General features: G+C 33.8%; 3 protein-coding genes and 1 pseudogene across 4 annotated transcripts; 3 read left to right on the top strand and 1 right to left on the bottom strand.

Moving 5' to 3' along the window:
* Positions 1-3362: 3362 nt before the first annotated feature.
* LOC125854510 (transcription initiation factor TFIID subunit 9-like) lies at positions 3363-8287 on the top strand. Of its 2 annotated transcripts, none has more exons than XM_049534088.1 (3): positions 3363-3455; positions 4927-5204; positions 7907-8274. In XM_049534088.1, the coding sequence occupies exons 2-3, from the start codon at positions 4944-4946 to the stop codon at positions 8195-8197; spliced, it is 552 nt and encodes a 183-aa protein (XP_049390045.1). In that variant the 5' UTR covers positions 3363-3455; positions 4927-4943; the 3' UTR covers positions 8198-8274. The 2 variants fall into 2 exon arrangements, with proteins under 2 accessions (XP_049390045.1, XP_049390044.1); XM_049534087.1 differs by having other exon boundaries at positions 3401-3542; positions 7907-8287.
* Positions 8288-8398: 111 nt separating this feature from the next.
* Positions 8399-10518, bottom strand: LOC125854511 (uncharacterized). The gene is made up of 2 exons (XM_049534089.1): positions 10455-10518; positions 8399-8793 (listed from the first exon to the last, which is right to left on the bottom strand). Exon 2 carries the CDS (start codon positions 8770-8772, stop codon positions 8590-8592), a length of 183 nt encoding a protein of 60 aa, XP_049390046.1. The 5' UTR covers positions 8773-8793; positions 10455-10518; the 3' UTR covers positions 8399-8589.
* A 1832-nt stretch (positions 10519-12350) lies between these two features.
* On the top strand, positions 12351-13307 carry LOC125856198 (anthocyanidin 3-O-glucoside 2'''-O-xylosyltransferase-like; annotated as a pseudogene).
* Positions 13308-15761: 2454 nt separating this feature from the next.
* LOC125854508 (UDP-glycosyltransferase 79B8-like) lies at positions 15762-19237 on the top strand. Its single transcript, XM_049534086.1, has 2 exons — positions 15762-16316; positions 18133-19237. The coding sequence occupies exons 1-2, from the start codon at positions 15779-15781 to the stop codon at positions 19002-19004; spliced, it is 1410 nt and encodes a 469-aa protein (XP_049390043.1). The 5' UTR covers positions 15762-15778; the 3' UTR covers positions 19005-19237.
* The last annotated feature ends 789 nt before the right edge of the window (positions 19238-20026 follow it).

The raw sequence follows: 20026 nt of genomic DNA, 5'->3' as shown, positions 1-20026 counted from the left end.
ATAAAATACGATAAACTTAAATCTTAACTTCTAAAGTAATTTAAATTTTCAAAACTTAAATACTTTATAAACTTAGGAAAAAAATTTATGCGTATTTTTGTAATTCAAAATATAATATTTATTCCTTTTAACTCTAAAAACTAAAAAATATTTTTTGATAACTATATGTGTCATCCCGTTTATTCTATCCCCTTCCATTCCAGTCTGTTCCAAGTCCATCTCGTGTATAGTGAGACGGGATGAAATCAAATTTCCATCTCACTAATTCCGATCCAATTCATCCCAATATCAATCAACAACCCGTTTAAACCATTCCGGTCTGATCTGGTGGTCCCATTCCGGTCTGATGCCTAGTGGAGACAGAGAAGGCTCAATAAAATGGAGATTAAAGCCAAAATTTAGAAAAGAATATTACGTTTATTTAATTTTTATAATATAATTTATTCTCAAAAATTCTACAAAAAAATATTTTAATTGATTATAATTTAATAATTATTTTTTCTTTTTCAATTTACAATATAACATTTCTGATAATATTTTGTAAGACAAGAATAAACATATATAAATTATTGTACATTACCTAACAACACAAATGTTTAAATCTCTCTTATTGATTATGATTTTAATTTTTTTTTCAATAAAATCAATTGTTTACCTAAACCATCAAAATTATTCTAAAATAAAATCAAGACTTTTTTGTTTGGTTTCTCATCCGGTGTCTGGTACCTACATTGGAGTTGGAGCCCGACTAAATTCGGATTCACACTGAAAAGTCCCACATTGGGGGGTAAAGCGCTCCCTAACAAAGGCGACTCCGTACCCAAGGGGACTCGAACTCGAGATCTCTTGGTTAAGGATGAATGAGTACTTACCACTCCACTACAACTTGAATACACCAATTAAAGTATAATTTTTTTTGGTAAGACTTCACTTATTTGAATACACCAATTAAAGTATAATTTTTTTTTAACTTATAGAATATTTTATAATACTTTAAATAACAAAAATCAATATTATAGTGATTGTTATCTTAGACATTTTAAGTTAAACACAATAATTTGTAAAATTAAATTATTTAATAATATAATTAGCCTAAGCTTAAAATGTTTAATAAAACATCTCAAAAGAACTGAAGACAAAATATTAAAACATGGTTGACTTTTAATTATAATTACATCAATAATAAAATTTTAAAGATATGTGCATAACCATATATTTATATAAAAGAGAACTCTAATCTCGCCTACATGACGCCACCACACACCAGGATTTCCTTTTAATTTATTATATTTTCAAAACTAGCCTTCCTATTTCGTGAAAAATTATGACTTTTATGAAAGGTTGTGACCTTTTCGAAGGGTTGTAACTTTTCCAAAAAGTTGTGGCCTTTCTGATAAGACACAATAATCATTTAATCACAATACCCTTTATTTTCTATAAATAGTGGAATTTCCTCTCATTTTAAAACAACTAAAATTCTGAACTTTTTCTTCCTTTTCTGGACAATTAAATATTTGTTGTATTTTCCTCCTGTTGAGTGGCTCACTGACACCATTATTTTTGTATCAATACACTGGTGAATAAAATCGTTTTATCCTGAGAGAGTCTATTCCTTAAACCTTGGGCGCTAGAGGGGAATAATTTCCTTAAGGGGATACTGTGCATTCAGTGGGATCGATTTTTTCCATTCTGTTTCATTCTATTGTTACAGATCCTGGTATGCTTTTTACAGTCATTAATTTATGCTTATATTATTAATTGTTATTTTTAAGTACATGATTTAAACTTTGTTGTTCATGTTTCTGCAAAGTTATTGTTATAAGTATTTGTCAGTACAGATTAAATAACAAACGTTAATTGAGTATTCAGACAAGTTTTCTCTACTAGAATTGTTGAAGGTACAATAAAAAAAATCTCTTACAAATCTCTAATTTCTTCATCAACAACGTCATTCCTTCACATACAAGAATGAGATTTTTGTTCTTTAAAAAATCATCTGAGATTTAATAACTTTGCATGCCTATATTTTTGGCTTTTATATTGTAAGTTATCTATTTTTACTAAATTTTATCAGTGAATATTATGAGTACTTTAAGGATTAAAAGTTGATTGAAGTGTTAGTCAATTTTTTGAGCTTTGTTATTTCAAAACATAGGAAGTTTTCTAGTTAGAATGATTTGTTATCATTGTTGGCTATCTCAAAGTTTACTCCCTTTGATGCATGCTTTTTCTCGCTGTTTTGTTGTCTCCTTAAAATTATAATGACCATTTTTCGTTTGGTATGTATATGATCTCATTTGGACAAAGCTTTCGTCCTTTCAAAATTTTTCTTTTTTTCCTTCTCATTCGACTCTTCTAAATATTTTTGGTGTGAGTAATGACTATTTTCGGCAAGCTTAATTTGAAGAATATGAAACGGAACCTACCATAAATAAAAGTAATATTTTAAGCTACAAAAGATATGTCTATTAACATAGATTTGTTGTCCTTCATTTCCCAAGTCATTGTTGAGCGTTTGAGTTATGTAGGTTAAACTCATTTTTAAATTTTTCATGTTCGAGAATATTTCTTTAACATGAGTCTAGAATCCAACATTTTGATTTACTTGTACTTTCATAATGCAACAATTATACGTACATATTTCTGAAAAAGTTGTAAATTTGCATTGATGAAGTATTTAGAAGGGCCTTCAGAGCCACAGTTTAATGAAGAATGAATTTCTAAAAGGGTCAACAATATTATTTTGTTGTTGTTTCAAATCTATTTTTCTCCTTCTATAAATTTTGTTAGAGTAACAAAGTAACAATAACGTAAAGTGGTGAACGTTTGACCTCAGACAAGTAGATTGTCTCTAAAAAAAAGTTATTTATGTTGTTGTGGTGTATATTTTTTAACGGTCTTAACTTATTTATAACTAATATGGATTATCGAAAACTTTCACATCTTTTTTTTTAACAAGGAGTTATTCTAACCATAAAATTATCAAAATCTATATTTTTCATGTACAAAAAAATAGAAAAAGTGATGCTTCATCACTACATAAAAAAATCACTCAATTTTAACAAGACAATTATATCAGCAAACATATATTATGATAAATTATGTAAAAGATAAAATTGATTAGATATCAATATATTTTTAATCATTCATTATATATTTATAATTCTTGAGATATGTGACATGTCAAATCATTAAATTTATGTTGAAATGTTCTTAAAACCTAATAAAATTTACTTTTTTTTCTTCTTATAACAATCGATTATTGAAAAGGTTGTTCAAAAGATGATAAAAAATATTTAATAAATGATTACCAACAAACTATTAAAAAAATAAATTAATCAATAGTAACAATAAATACATAATTTTTTTTTAATATTCTACTTAGGGTATTTTGGTTCTTCCAAGTATGCTATTATTGCTTAATAGGGTGCTTCTCAGCCTTCATCAAATTTTATGTATGTATCTCCTTCATCTTTTGTCTGCTCAGTGCTTTTGGTTCTTCGTTTAATCTTGCCTCTTGCTCGAATTGTGGTGCATCTTCGGTATGTTTTCGTATTTGAGCTTCCTTTTTTCGTACTGAATTTGGGGGATTTGTAATTTTGAGGCCTGAAGCCACTGCTTTAGTGGTTTTAGGGTTGAGCCGGCCTTGTATGGAGGTTGATGGTCTTGAAATTTTGACCCGCACTTGCTTCATGGACAAACCTTCAAGGTCAAAACTTTTTGAACTTGAAGCAGGGTTAAATTAAGGTTCAAAACCATCCATTTTTATGGTAATTGGATGTACTTTGCTGTTTTTTGAGTTCTATAGCTTCATTAACATTGTTAATTTCTTCTGATGTGATAAAATGGCTCAAAATAACCCTGTGATGATGTACTATTTGGCCTCTATAAGTAATGGGTGAAAGTTATTTTTGTGAAGTGTTTTTACTATGTCAATCTAATAATCGAATTGGTGGAGTTGAAATTGGTTTGACTTAAAGTAGCAGTTTTATTCGTTTGCTTGCTTATATGGACTCTTGTTACCTGTCATGATGTGCTATTCGGTCTCTAAATATGGGGTGGAAGTCATAACTTTATTTAGTATTTTTAATATGTCATTCTAATAATTGATTGGTGGAGTTGAAATTCGTCGACTTAAAGTAGCACCTTTATTCGTTTGCGTGCTGACATGGACTCTTGGTGTTTTTTTTCTTGTCCCAGTTACCTTTCTTGTGGTGTTTTATTTTCTATTTTTTTTGTGAAGTGAAAGCTTATAGATGGTCTTAAAATTAGTTAGTAATAAGAAGCTGAAGAAGGTGAAAAGATTGCTCCTTTCCTGTGTTATTACCAAGGGAAATGTATGATAGTTTGTGAGGAATGTGTGTTATAATTCTTGTCACTGCTTCCTTTTTTGAAACTAGAAAATAATAGTAATACTTGTCTCTGCTTTTCATTCCCTAGCTCTCCCACAATGGTTTTATATCTGAAATTTAAGGGTGTCCAATGTTGTGTTCCTCCATCTCATAAATTTCAAAACTATTATGGTTCCATTATCACCCCTCTTGAAGTGGAGAAAGGGATCTAATTAATTCCATTTAATGTACTTATTAAGCTGTGTTTGAGTGTTTGTTTGACCTCAACAGGATTCAATTAGATAGATGGAATTTGGGTATTGTTTTATCTTTTTAGTTTATTTTTATTTTTTCCTTTTCATAGTGTTCTTACTTTGTACCTCTAAATATTTTCCGGATTGCTCTTTTGCGTATATGGAGAATAGCTGTTTGACGAATGTCTTTCTACTTAAAATTTCACTCTGATGCTTTTCAGAATTTTTACTGATTACAACTTGTAGTGCATCACATCTCCATCTCTATCTGGTTTCTGCAACTCTATATTGACACTACTGATGTGTATGAAATGATGTTGATGGTTAATGTTTCTTTTTAGGTTGAACCTTGAAAGAAATGGCTGAAGGTGGAGAAGAGGACTTGCCAAGGGATGCAAAGATTGTCAAAACGTTGCTAAAATCAATGGGTGTTGATGACTACGAGCCTCGAGTTGTGCATCAATTTTTGGAACTGTGGTATCGCTATGTTGTTGATGTACTGACGGATGCTCAAGTCTACTCAGAGCATGCAGGGAAGGTTTCCATTGACTCTGATGACATCAAGCTTGCCATTCAGTCAAAAGTTAATTTCAGCTTCTCACAACCCCCGCCGCGTGAGGTACCAAGTCTTATTAAATCCTTCATTGTTGTGCTGGTATTTCATTCTTCCAAAAACGAACTCATATCTTTCTTAGAGACCTTTTAGGTGTATGGTGAAACTGATAACCTTTATCCCTCTCTTGTCTAAGAAAGATAAGTAACATGGAGACTCTCTGAATCAAAATATTATATGATGTAACTAAAATTTGTCTTGGAGTCTTATGTTGTTCTCTTGTAACGTGTTTCAGAACTTTGGTTCTCATTCGGCATAATTATAAATTTTAGGCAAAAGTACTCATTACCCCCCTGAACTTGAAGCTTTTTATATGGTGTACACCTAAACTAAATTCCGTTTTAATTACCCCCGAACTTGTTTATTCCTCCGTCGCGTACACCTTCTTTGTCCACCTGACGTAGAAATTGACAACACACTCTACTAGGTGCGTGAGGAAGTGATTTTTTGCCACATCACAAAGCTACAACGGTAAAAAAGACGTAAAATCTCCATTTTTCTTTAATATTTGGCATATTTTAAATGAAAATTAGGGCAAAATGTAAATGAAAAGTAAAGGAAACAAAGATTAACACTTACTTAGTAAGAATTTCCGACAAATTTGAAATTCAAGGAGTTCCGCGAAATCAGCCCTTATTCAAAAATAACTTTTAAATGATGAATTTTAATATTTGGCATATTTTAAACGAAAAATAGGGCAAAATGTAAATGAAAAGTAAAGGAAACAAAGATTAACACTTACTTGATAAGAATTTCAGACAAATTTGAAATTTAATCCACCAACTTCACGTCTAGAAAAACCCAAATCCAGAAGGAGTTCCGCGAAATCAGCTCTTATTCAAAAATAACTTTTAAACAATGAATTTTAAATTTAAGAAATTTATTTTTTGCAATATTAATTTATCTAGGTGGCTATTATTTATCGAGGTGGAAATCACATCACCACTTTTGCCAGCTGTCGCGCACGTGTAGTTACAATAGGAGCAGGTGGATGAAAAAGGTGTACGCGACGGAGGAATAAACAAGTTCGGGGGTAATTAAAACAAAATTTAGTTTAGGTGTACACCGTATAAAAAGCTTCAAGTTCAAGGAGGTAATGAGTACTTTTGCCTATATTTTAAGTTATTACTGAAAACAGTGAAAAGGTATCAAACTAATAGGTCATAGTTTGGAAAGTTACCTATTTAAAAAAAAAAAAAAAAATAGGTCATAGTCTGGTGCTATCATATGCGGTTTATTACCGTGACTTTGAAAAGTTGAACAGGAGGTATTGGTGGCTGAATGTTGGGGTAGTGGTGTAGAAATTTTCAGCCTTGTGCAGAGCAGAAGATGCTGAAGGTTCTACAGGAAATATTTTAGGCTGTGAATGAGTTCTGGCAATTGGAGTTCTTAACAGTTTGCTGTTCTGGATCAACTTTCTGATGTTAGCTGGCTAACCATTTTTACCATTCAAAGTATTACAGGATTGGTTAAAAAGTAAAATAAACACTTTTAATTTGCATAGAATTTTCTAGAATAAAGTCTCCAAGTTAAAAATATCTGCATAGAATTTTCTAGAATAAAGTTACCAAGTTCAAAAAATCTGCATAGGATTTCCTAGAATAATCACCAATAGAAGGTTGGATAGACACTACCAAATAAGCAATGACAACTTAACAATACTGATTCGATCTGAGCTTTCTTTTTGAGAATGAAACCAACCAGCAAAAAGCATTCGCTGTGAAGACCAANATTACTGGTGCAAGTTTTGATATTGCCAGAATGATCCAGGCACTCATCATGTTAGCGTGGGGACCCATTGAGAAAAAGTCCATTAGAATTACAAACAATGAATTATATTAGTGAAGGTTCAGTAGTGTATTATGTTCCTATGGTTGCAGATTGTGCCTTGAGACTTCCTTGGCATGAATTCGATTCTGGTGATGTATTCACCATGCACAATGAAGCTGAGAAAATTCATGAGTATGAATTCCCTGTCTTGAACCTTGAGGACAAGGTTCTTATTGAGGGCACGAGTATTGTTATGAACTCTACTCAAGGGTTGGGCCTGGAGAGCATGAAGATCTACTTGGGCCTGCATATAAATTAAGATGCAGTACTAGGGCTTACAACCCAGTAAAAGATTAGCAGATTATGATGAGTGGGAGCTTGGTTGACTACACATGACTTGGGCTATAAAAGGAAAGCAACCACAGATAGCAGGGCCTTGAAGAACTTGTATCTTTATTTCCTTGGCTAAAGTTTTAGCAGTCTGGAACTTCCCTTTTCTGTTTTATCTTTTACTGCAGTACTAAAAATCTTATGTAGCTTCTTCAGTAAATATGGATCCATTACACAGAGCTAGCTTCATCTAACATGTGACACCTTGATGAATTGAAAATTTGATTTAATCGTCAACTAGCATGCACTTGGTTGTTCATGGAGTTCAGCTGACCATCTAGCTCCAACTAAATCCAGTTAGTACTTCCCATTGTATGTATGTATGTTTTCTCTTTCGGATATGGCAGAGTGAAACCCCCTCACCCACCCCAAAAAAAAGAAAACAATTGCCTAGGAGTCCTTTCGGAAACTGCTTTTTGTGACTTGAACTCTTGATCTTTTGGTTGGAAAGGAAGTGCTCTATCTACTTGAGCAATCTCACTTGTCTTCCCTGCTCAATTTTTTACTTTTCTGCATTTCAGAAATTATAATATTTTCTTGTTTATCAGGTCCTACTGGAGTTGGCTAGGAACAGAAACAAGATTCCGTTGCCGAAATCAATTGCTGGGTCTGGAGTACCACTCCCTCCTCAACAAGATACATTGATCAACCCTAACTATCAGCTAGCTATTGCAAAGAAGCAAACTAGCCAACCAGAAGAAACAGAGGAGGACGAAGAAAGCGCTGATCCCAACCCAGCTCCAAGCAAAAATCCAAGTCTTTCTCATGAAAAGACAGACGTACCTCAAGGTACTCCTCAACGAGTATCCTTTCCCCTTGGCGCTAAACGTCCAAGATGATGTCTTATGTTTGATCAGCTTTAGTCACAAGAGCCTTTGTAACCGTCTGCCTATGTATTTAATCAAAGGCATTGTATANCTGTGTTTATTGTCTACTAGCAACAGCTATGGATGAATCGTATTATCAAATCAAATCTTTTCTTTGAAATCGTATGATCAACAACTATGTTTCATTCGACATGAATCTTTCCTTTGAAATCGTATGATCAAAAACTATGTTTCATTCAACATGATCACGAACGAATTCAGAGAATTGCATAAATAAAAATAAACAAACTTTGTTGTTGTAGAACAAGTGAGCCAAAGGTCCTATTGTCTAATTTCACTACTGGCTGCGGCAGAAATGAAAGCTAACAGTAAAAAGAAGATTTGGCCCAAGTTTGGCGTTTGCATCACTTCATTTTTTCTTCCTTGAACAGAACATGACAATTCACACGAGGATCAAACTTTCTAAATTCAAGCTTCGTCTGATTTGTTATAAGTGCTTTGGTCTTCTTCTTCACATAGAAAAATCCAGTTCCAGCAGTTGAAACAAGCCTCACGAATAGAGCGCCAGCCTTCTTCTTGTCACCCATTAGCTTATTTGGTAGAGACAACTGAAAAGAGAATGAAGTTTTAGTTTTCCAAATATATAAGAGCTAAATGGCTGAAAAACTAACAATTATCACAGATAAGTTCACACTTACAGCCCCCAAGGCCTAGCTCAAGTGGCAGAAGGTGGAGGATTTGTGGCTTAGGTTGCAAGTTCAAGCCCCACACCATGCAAAGTGAAGCCCGGTATTTAAGTGGAGAAGGGTAGAGGGGCAGGCCCATTATCCACCGAGTTTAGAAGGCTGTGATTGGTCCAAAGGGCGGGTCACAGACGGATTTCTCGGTTATCAAAAAAAAAAACAAAGTTCACACATATAAAGAATCTTCAGTTTTTTTTTTTTTTTTGAGAAGGTAGCCACAACTTGTTACAGGTTTACTAATTACAAATAAAAGGAGAGTATCAGGAAGATCTTCAATCCTAAATAACAAAAATTACAAGGTGCCTAAAGCATTCATTACTGATTCTAGATTCTTCCATATACTCCTGTTTACACCAAAAATGAAATAAAACCAAGCAATTCATCTTCATCTTCTGGATGCTGTTACTTTTGTTTGGAGATGGTCGTTCTCAATGGTTTAGGTTGGGTAGGCACTAGGCTGGCAGTGGCTAGAGGAGCAACTTGAGTGTTGATACAATACCAATAACAACTAACAACTATGCCTCTGTCCCAAACAAGTTAAGGTCGAATACATGAACCCTCACAGCAAAATCTGTCTAATGCCAACCCTTGGGACCTACCATAAACCTTTGGAACTCGGCATAACAGGCACACCTTTTACCCTTCACCACTTAAATACTAGGTTTAGCTTGCATGGCATCAATATTATGCAAATCCATATAAAGCTACTTAGAGCATAGATGGCCAGAGAAATTTTACTGCTTAGTCAATTATCGTTTTTCATTCCAAAACACACGGACAGTATATCCAAACATGCACACAAACATGTTTGAGAACTTTTCTCTCCTATGACCATATACAAGAACAAACACAAAATAACAAAACAACACCAGCGTTATAGTAAACAATCACAAAGATGTAGTAGTATATAGAAAGAGTCTGGTTCGTTTTAGCATTTTCACAAACAGCTAACGGGCGATAGCTCTTCACATGCTAACATACCCATCAATAAAGTCATTACTTTACTCAGGAAAATGGGCCACCTCATACTCAAGGCTCGAACTTGAGATTCCGATTAAAAACGAAGAGGTACCTTGTTTGTCAGTGAATATTATTTCAACTACACAATGCTAAAGATTACATTTTTCTTTAAGAAACAAGCAATCTACAGATATCATAGTTTCAAGTTTTAGTTCTTCTTCTTCATCTTTGAGCACACTAAGAAAACCGCCGCTGCAGCAGCACATACAACAGCTACACCCACCACCAATTCTCACCACAAAAGTTTTAATTTTTTTCAGACAGTAAACCACTAAACCTTACTATACTGAATCAGCTACAGGAGAAACCAGAAAGCACCAAAAACCAAACCCAATTCACACATTCCAGGTGAACGAATCTCAATTAGGAGGAACATATGCATATAACACGCTGAATCGCACATCAATTTCCAAACTGAGGAAGAGGCAAGCAACACCAAACACAAAAAGAGAATTCAAATCAAACTATAAAAACGAAAACAAGAGGATTCATAGGAGAGAACTCACCGATGTTAAACGAAGAAGAACCCTAATGAAATCACTCCAAAAGACGGAGGAATATCTCAAAATGATCGCTCGATACAACTTAGAACCGGCCCAGTATATATGTTACTCCATTTTTTAATAATTTATGTGATACACATAAAATTTCGAGTGAACGAAATTTTTTATATACTTAAATTTCAAGTTGATAATTTTTATTTTTAGGATTTTTTTTTGAATATACATCTTATGTTTCCCTTATTTTCAATATCCCTTCTATTTCTAAAAATCTCTAAAATCCCTTATTTCTTTAATGTATTCGAACTACATATTAATGTATTCAAGCCAATATTTAATGAATCCGATTTATTTTATAATGTATCCGAGCTAGTTTTTAATATATCCGAGCTACATATTATGTATCCAGGGTATGTTATAATGTTTCCGAGTTACATATTATATATCCAGTTTGTGATTAATGTAATTACAAACTAAAGAGGGATAAATTGTAATTTTATATTAAAATTATGTGATTCCTAAAATTTATCCTAATTTTTATAGGATACAGATTTAAATTGTGATTTATAATAAGTTCACCTCACGTGATTCGTATAGTTCACCTCATATAGGTTTAGTATGCTTTATATATAGGTTACAAATTTAAATTTCGGGGTGGCTGGATTTGAGACTTTCATATTGGAAGTCTCAAGTTCGAAACTCCTTGTCAGCGAAAGCAAGGAGTTTGCCTTCTGGGTTGCTCGTCGTACGGGTGCGGGTTACTTCTCCTATGTGGTTTGTGAGCTATTGCATAGGAACGAGGGGTTTACTCTGTGCGCACCCAAATGATAGCGGTTGTGGGTTTTCCTTGTCATTAAAAAAATTAAATTGTGAAAGTAGTTATTAATACATGCATGAGGTACTAGATTGTCTATATCACACTTCTTGTGGTGCAGTCTTTCCTTAAACTCACATTAACGGAATGCTTTGTGCACCGAATTATCAAGTTTCATTATAGCCTTTGCCTAATTGCATTTATGTGGAGGCAATAGTTATACTTAGGCAAGAACCACCACAAAGAGTTTCTCTATATTTTGATTTATTTGGTTCATGTCATTCATGTTGGCTTAAGTCTTTAGTTTGGACTTTATTGGGGCATCTTGTGCACAGAGCAGAGCTACATTAACAAAAAGAATTCAGCCCAACTCAAAAGTTTTTGCTTATTTCTTGTAATTTATATTAGAAATTAGAAAATACACTAAACATGTATAAATGTTAATTACAAATTCAATAATTAAAATGAGTTATGAATTTTAAAAGCAAATTCAAAACGTGTAAACTTCAAATTGTGATTTCATCTTTCATCTTTGCATGTGATGTGAGTCAATTCGTATAAGTTCAAATTTTCTTAACATGACTCATTTAACAACTCAATACATGAATGAATGTCACAAATATATGGACATTGTATAGATAATCTTTTTTACATTAAGCTAAGTGTGTAGAGTTTGTCTGTTCTTTTATATAAACAATATATTTTAAAATTTTTTATTACTCCGCAAGATAATTTGAGTGGATCATTTTCTTATTAAACAAGCATAAAAGTCTTCAACTTACATATATATTACTCAAGCTCTTTAGAAAAATATTAACGCATCATCCTTCGAGGTGACCCAATGGTTTGGGCTTGGGACTTCAATGTTGGCGGTTTCAAGTTTGAAATCCCTTGCCAGCGAAAGCAAGGGGTTTGTCTTCTGGGTCTCGTCACACCAGGCTTACCTAGTGCGGGTTATCTCTCCTATGTGATTTGCGAGCTATTGCATAGAAGAGGAGGTAGCGGCTACAGATTTTCCTTGCCAAAAAAAAAAATATTATCGTATCCGTGCCGAATAGAGAGTTTATAACTAGTCATCACTAACCAAACAAAATGAGGCCCAAAAAAATGGCAGAGTCCATAGACTCAAAACTCCAAATAGTGATGTTCCCATGGCTTGCATTAGGCCATATAATCCCATTTCTCAACCTTTCTAATGAACTTGCTAAAAAGGGTCACAAAATCTCATTCTTATTACCCAAAAATGCACAAATCAAACTTCAAAATCTCAATCTTTACCCTAATCTCATCACTTTCCACACACTCAAAATCCCTCATGTCCATGGCCTTCCATATGGAGCTGAAACTACAGCTGATGTGCCTAGATCTTTGGAAAGTTTACTAGCAACAGCTATGGATGAATTGTATGATGAAATCAAATCTTTTCTTCAAAACCTAAAACCCCATTTCGTTTTCTTTGATTTTGCTCATTGGGTTACTGAAATAGCATTGGAAATTGGGGGTATCAAGACTCTTTGTTATAAACTTGCTTCCCCTGCTACATCAGCTATTTCATTGATTCGATCTCCGGAAAAGAGTGTTTTCATGGCATCAACTGCAGCTGAAAAAGTTAGGACACCACCAGGTTATCCTTCTGCCCCCTCCCTCTCTTTTTTTTTTCGGAAAATTTTCAAAAATAGCTATTGTTTGAGGTATAATTAACAATCATAGTGATAATTTGGAGTGATACAAAAGTTTCTAAAAATCCGCTAATTGTTGTGACTATATAGCAACCAGTCCTTTACACAAGACCTTTTCTTCCTGAGCATGAAAAGAGGCATTTAGTAGAACATCAATTATCGAGTTGGCTCGAGAAATTCGAGCCAGGATCAGAAGTGGTCTGTACATTTGGGAGCCAATTGAAACTTGTAAAGAGGCAGTTTTAAGAACCTGTCTTAGGCCTTGAACTAACTGACCTACCATTTCTTGTAGTTGTTAAACCTCATGAATCCCTTGACCTACCAGTTCTTATTTTGGCATTATCAACAGTTTTCCAACATATTTAAGTATTTGACCACACTTGATGCGAAAGTCATTAAAAGAATAACAATTTTTCGTGATCTATATATAAGTTACGGATTCAAGCTATGAAAACAACTATTAATGCTTGTATTAGGTAGACTAGACTAGACTGTCTACATCACATATTTTGTGGTGCATTCTTCCCCCAAACTTGCGTTAGCGGGATGCTTTGTGCCCTGAACTATCCTATTCGAAGCAATTAGATGTCCAATTCGAGCCTATATGACATGACCGATCAATAGATCTACCTTTGTCATATATTTTAGAACAAATTACTTAACTACACTCCTTTACTTTAATATCCATTTATCCCTACTTATTTCAAAAATTTCAAAAATCCCTTATTACCTATGTATCCCGCATGTATCCCATGCACAACGCTATGTATCCCGCTATGTGAAATGTATCAAACGCTATGTATCCCGTGCACAACGCTATGTATCCCACATGTATCCCGTGCACAATGCTATGTATCCCGTGCACAATGCTATGTATCCCGCTATGTGGAATGTATCAAACCTAATGTATCACGTGCACAACGCTATGTATCCCGCTATGTGGAATGTATCAAACCTAATGTATCCCGTGCACAACGCTATGTATCCCGCAAACATCATTTTTAAGGGATTTTTGGTAAATAGAAAACTAGAAGCGATAGGATGTTATTTAGTACTTATAATATGTGGTTCCTATAATTTATACTATATTTTATACATCTATAGCTTTTGATTAATTGCATTTATGTGGAGACAATAATTATAACCACCATAGAGAGTTTCTCCATATTTTGATTTATTCATCAACTTTGACGGTTCATGTCATTGGCTTAAGTCTTTAATTTGGACTTTATTGGGGCATCGTGTGGGGAGAGCGGAGCTACATTACCAGAAAGGAACCAGACAAACTCAAATTTTTGCTTATTTTTTATATTTGTATTAGAAAATATATTAAATATGTATAAACATTAATTACAAATCCAATAATTAAAATGAGTATATGGGTTTTAATTGCAAAATTCAAAATTCGTAAACTTTAAATTCTGGTCTCATCTCTACATGTGAGTCAATTCGTATAAGCTTGGATTTTTTGAACATGACTTATTTGACAACTCAATGCATGGATGTCATAAATCTATTGACATTAAATAGGTAATCTCTTTTTACATTAAGCTAATTATGTAAAGTTTGTTTGTTTGTTCATATAAACAATGTATTTAAGAATCTTTCATTACTCAGCAAGATAATTCGAGTCGGTCATTTTAGTATTAAACACGCATAATAGTCTTCATTCACCTAACATATTGCGTGGGCTTTTCAAAAATATTGTCTCATCTAAGACCATCTCCAACCTTACTCTATTTTAGTCTCTATTCTCTATATTTAGAGAGTAAAATATCTCCCTCTTACCCTTCGGGGTGGCCCAGTGGTTTGAGCTTGGGACTTCCATGTTGGAGGTCTCAAGTTCGAAACCCCTTGCCAGCGAAAGCAAGGGGTTTGCCTTTTGGGTCGAGCTCGTCGCACCAGGCTTGCCTAGTGCGGGTTACCTCTCCTATGTGGTTTGCGAGCTATTGCATAGGAGCGGGGGTTTTACCCTGTGCGCACCCAAAGGGTAGCGGCTGCGGGTTTCCCTTGTCATCAAAAAAAAATAAAAAATCTTCCTCTCCAAACGCTCTCTATTTTACCCTCTACTCTCCAATTATAGAGAGTTGAATAGTAGTTATCCAAATTTGGAGTATTACTATTCATACTCTCTATTTCACTTTTTGAATATTGTATTATTACTTCTATTATTTTGTAATTAACATATTATTTCCGTATTAGGATATTAATTAAATCTCTAATATTCATAATTTTTTTGAAAATGTAATATAACATTTTAAAAAATATATTATTTAGTATATATTACTTTCATCCCGAATAAATAATATTTCAATTTTTTTTAAAAAAAATTTCGTCACTTTAAGTGAATATAATTTGATATTATTATTAATTTTTACTATGAAGAATGCACAAAATTTAATGATAAAATGAAAATTTAAATAAAAAATACAACACATAACATACTAATTTAAATACAAGATAACAATACAACACAATTATTTTTAAAATCACAATAATAATTTAATGATCCGGTAGGTCCTTTCCAAACTTAACGATATTCCAAAAAAAAATTAGTGTGTGATCCAGAGAAGTTGTGATTGCAGTTGTGCTTGCTGATTTCTTTTTTCAGTTGAAATAAAATAAAATTTTATATTACATGTAAATTATAAAGGGTGATTATTTGGAAAAAAAAGAAAGAAAGGATTTAAAAGATAAATAATAATATAATATGAAGGAGAGAGAAGAAGATTTTTTTTAGAGAGTAAAATAAAGAATTGGGTTGGAGTTGGTTGTCTTAAAAAAAAAATTAGAAAAATTTATATTTGGTGGAGATTAAATAGAGGGTAGGGTTGGAGATGCCCCAAGGCCAAAAAAAAATGGCAGATTCCATATACTCAAAGCTCCAAATAGTCATGTTCCCATGGCTTGCTTTTGGCCATTTAATCCCATTTCTCAGCCTCTCCAATGAACTTGCTAAAAGGGGTCACAGAATCTCATTCTTGTTACCCAAAAATGCTGAAATCAAACTTCAAAATTTCAATCTTTACCCTAATCTCATCACTTTCCACACACTCAAAATCCCTCATATCCATGGCCTTCCATATGGAGCTGAAACTACAGCTGATGTGCCTAGATCTTTGGAAACTCTACTAGCAACAGCTATGGATGAATTGTCTGATGAAATCAAATCTTTTCTTCGAAATCTAAAACCCCATTTCGTTTTCTTTGATTTTGCTCATTGGGTTCCTGAAATAGCAACAGAAATTGGGGGTATCAAGACTTTATGTTATAAAATCGTTTGCCCTGCTACATCAGCTTATTCATTGGTTCGATCACCGGAAAAGAGTGTTTTTATGGCATCAACTGCAGCTGAAAAAGTTAGGCCACCACCAGGTTATCCTTCTGCCCTCCTCCCTCTTTTTTTCCGGAGAATTTTCAAAAATAGCTATAGTTTGAGGCGTAATTAACAAACATAGTGATAATTTGGATAATTACCAATGCAGCTCGGGTTTGTGAGATTCGCTCTGTATCAGTAATACTACAGTTTCTGAAAATTCGCTTTGTATCATTGATACAACAACAGATACAAAGTGAATTAATCTTTGGTGACTACATAGAAACACAATTTGAAAAGTCAGTCCTTTACACAGGACCTGTTCTTCCTGAGCCTGAAAAGGGCCTTTAGAAGAACATAGATTATCGAGTTGGCTCGAGAAATTCGAGCTAGGATCAGTAGTGTTCTGTACATTTGGGAGGTAATTGAAACTTGAAAAGAGGCAGTTTTAAGAACTTGTCTTAGGCCTTGAACTAACTGATCTACCATTTCTTGTAGTTGTTAAATGTTAGTGAAAAATTATAAAATAATAGAATTACAAGATTACAATTGAAAATAAAATGAAAAAATAAAATCTCTTCAGGCTGAGGCGCGGATATCTCGCTCTCTTTAAGGAGATTCAAGTCCACTGCAACAATGTTTTCACTGGTCCAGTAGTAGTTCTTCTTGATTTGTCCCCCAGGATACAACAGCCTAATCACAAAATATAACTCAACAACTCTGGATAAGAGTTGAGTCCAAAGCTCCACAAAAAGAACACCTCCCTTCAACTAATAAGAACTCTCTTTTTGACAAACTTTATACACTCGATATTTTTCTTGTATCTAAACCAAATGAAGACCACCACTATTGATAGTTGGGGATGCCTTCCTAGCAATCAATAGGAAGATAATGGGGATAGTAAATAGCGAAGATAAATGGCCTAGAGGTTATATAGATTGCAAAGAATAATGGAGGGATAATTTGGAGAAGTAATGGTGTGGGCAACAAATGCACCAACGTGCAAATGAAGAACTGCCAAAGACTGTTGACCACAACGTTCACTAGAACATTATATGACTTATGTCATCTGCCAATAAAGCCAAAATAATTGGCATTAACATGACCAATAAAAAATGGTAATTAGGCAGCATTAAGTCACAACTAAAAGAGCTACTTTAATATAAAATAATATTAAAATGCTTAATAACCAACATTAAACCACATGAATCCCTTGACATAAGAAAATTTTGTGTCTGATAACGAGTTAATGGGGTTTCAAAAGTTGTTTTAGGTCACAAGTTTGAAATTCAGCTATTTTTTGAACCTTTTATATAAAAACCTGACCAGCCAACTGCTTCCAGCCAGTGTTATTAAAAGCGAAAAGCGCAAAAAAGCTCTAAGGTCCGTGGGGGCTTTAAGCGCAAAGTGCAAATAAAGCATGGGCTTTAATGAAAAAAAGCGCAAAGGGAGAAAAAAATAAAATGTGTATGTTTAGTCCAAAACTAATAACTATAAACATGAATGACAAATATATGACCAAAGAAATTGAATTTTTTTAATGATAAAGTGAAATATTAATTGTTTAGTGTCACTTCTTCATAAGAGGCTCATTGACAAGGAAAAGTTTGTCTTAGAACTTTGATGACGGCACTGAAGCGCACATAAAGCGAGGCGAAGCGCTCAACACGTTTTGAGCCTCGCTTTAGGGCTTAAGCGCGCTTAAAGCGCGCCTTTGATAACACTGCAGTTCCAGCTTGTTTGAAAAAACAAAGGGGAACTGTTAAGCTTGTAACTTTAGTACCTATATTATGCATCATATAGTGCCATGATTTGCTAGTATATTTGCAACTTTGTTATGCTCTCTAAAAATGTGCTCAATTGGTGGATCTCCAGGTTACCCTTCTAATACTGTGGTGCTGCACGAACACGAAGCTAAGTTGCTTGAGTTTCTGTTTCAAGAATATGGCAAGGGAGTGACAATATACGAACGGTTGTCGAAGGGAATGACACTATGCGATGCAATAGCTTTGAAATCATGTCGAGAAATTGAAGGAACATTTGGTGACTACATAGCCACACAATTTAAAAAACCAGTCCTTTACACTGGACCTGTTCTTCCTGATCCTGAAAAGGGGCCTTTAGAAGAACATGGATTATCAAATTGGCTCGAGAAATTCGAACCAGGATCAGTAGTGTTCTGTGCATTTGGAAGCCAATTGATTCTTGAAAAGAAACAGTTTCAAGAACTTGTCTTAGGCCTTGAACTAACAGGTCTGCCATTTCTGTTAGTTGTTAAGCCACCTGAAGGAACAAAGTCAGTAGAAGAAGCCTTGCCTGAGGGATTCAAAGAAAGGGTTCAAGAAAAAGGATTGATTCTTGATTGTTGGGTGCAATTGAAGATTTTAACTCACAAATCAGTTGGTTGTTTTGTGTCACACTGTGGTTATGGATCAATGTGGGAATCTTTAGCATTGTGTGATTGTCAATTAGTACTTTTGCCAAGTGCTAATGATCAAACTTTAAGTGCTAGGCTGATGGAACAAGATCTTAAGGTTGGTGTTGAAGTGAAGAAGGATGAAAATGGTTGGTTTTCAAAGGAGAGTTTGTGCAAGGCTGTGAAATGTGTCATGGATAAAGATAGCCAAGTTGGTTGTTTAGTGAAAGAGAATCATAGAAAATGGAAGGAAGTTCTTTCAAGTCCTGGTTTCATGAGCAACTATATTGATAGTTTCATTCAGAATTTGCATGAACTTCTAGTTAAATAGACCTAGAATTGGCAGGCGGTTGAAGTTACGGGTTCAATATGTATAATAACATATTCCGAACTCATAAACTTTAAAACTCTGAATCCGCCTCTAGTCGGAGACAAATGTTTGTACTTTGCATCATACTCCATTTTCTGAATAGATGTGTTGTAGTACAATAATTGTACTAATGTTGCTATGATGACCACCTTGTGGTGATTTGATTTATTTATAGTTCTGTTTAGTTTTGATTCCATGGGGAATTTTGAATTTTATGCTATACATATGCTTCTTGATATTATACCTCCCAAAAATCAAACCATCTAATGATATACCATTGCATCTGGATCAGACGTTTTAATGCAGTGTTTATGAGTTATAGAACTTTCGTTCAAAATATTTTTCGTGGAAAACGCTTCTCTTCGTACCAAACACACCCTCTAAAAGCACTTCTAAACACTCAAGAATTGAAGTGTGAATGGTGTTTAAAAGACGAGTATGTAGAGATGATCGTTTTATCTATGATTGGACTTGATTAGGTCTCAAGTCACAGTTACGTTACCTTTTTTAATTTCTCCAATAATATTGATATTTAGCTATCATTCGGCCATAGATTTTCAAATATTTTTGGCAAATATTATTTGGGTGAAATTACCCCTTGTGTTTGGCCATAATATTTGGGAAATATATTTCACTTTTTTAATAAATATGATTTATACTCATAAATTTTAATAACCATCAAAATTAACCATAGGTTCATATTACATAGCAAGATAGAAATGTCGACGTAACAAGATTCATGACTTTCGCAACAAGTCAATTGAATCTTCGTTGCAGCAAATAACTAGTGTCTATGGCGTTGGAGCAATGGGGTAATTTGGAGTGAGTGCAACAAGCATCACTCTATAAATAGTTAAGTAGACGAAGTACGTGACTTTATTACCCTAAGCCGATTGTTCATCATTTTTCATCAACAACCATATCATCACTTTCATATTTACTTAATATTTCATCACTGCTTTGGAGTTCATGTAAAAAATTAT

Source organism: Solanum stenotomum, chromosome 2, assembly GCF_019186545.1.
Source record: "Solanum stenotomum isolate F172 chromosome 2, ASM1918654v1, whole genome shotgun sequence".
NCBI classification, from domain to species: Eukaryota; Viridiplantae; Streptophyta; class Magnoliopsida; order Solanales; family Solanaceae; genus Solanum; species Solanum stenotomum.
This window is presented reverse-complemented; position numbering and strand designations above follow the sequence as displayed.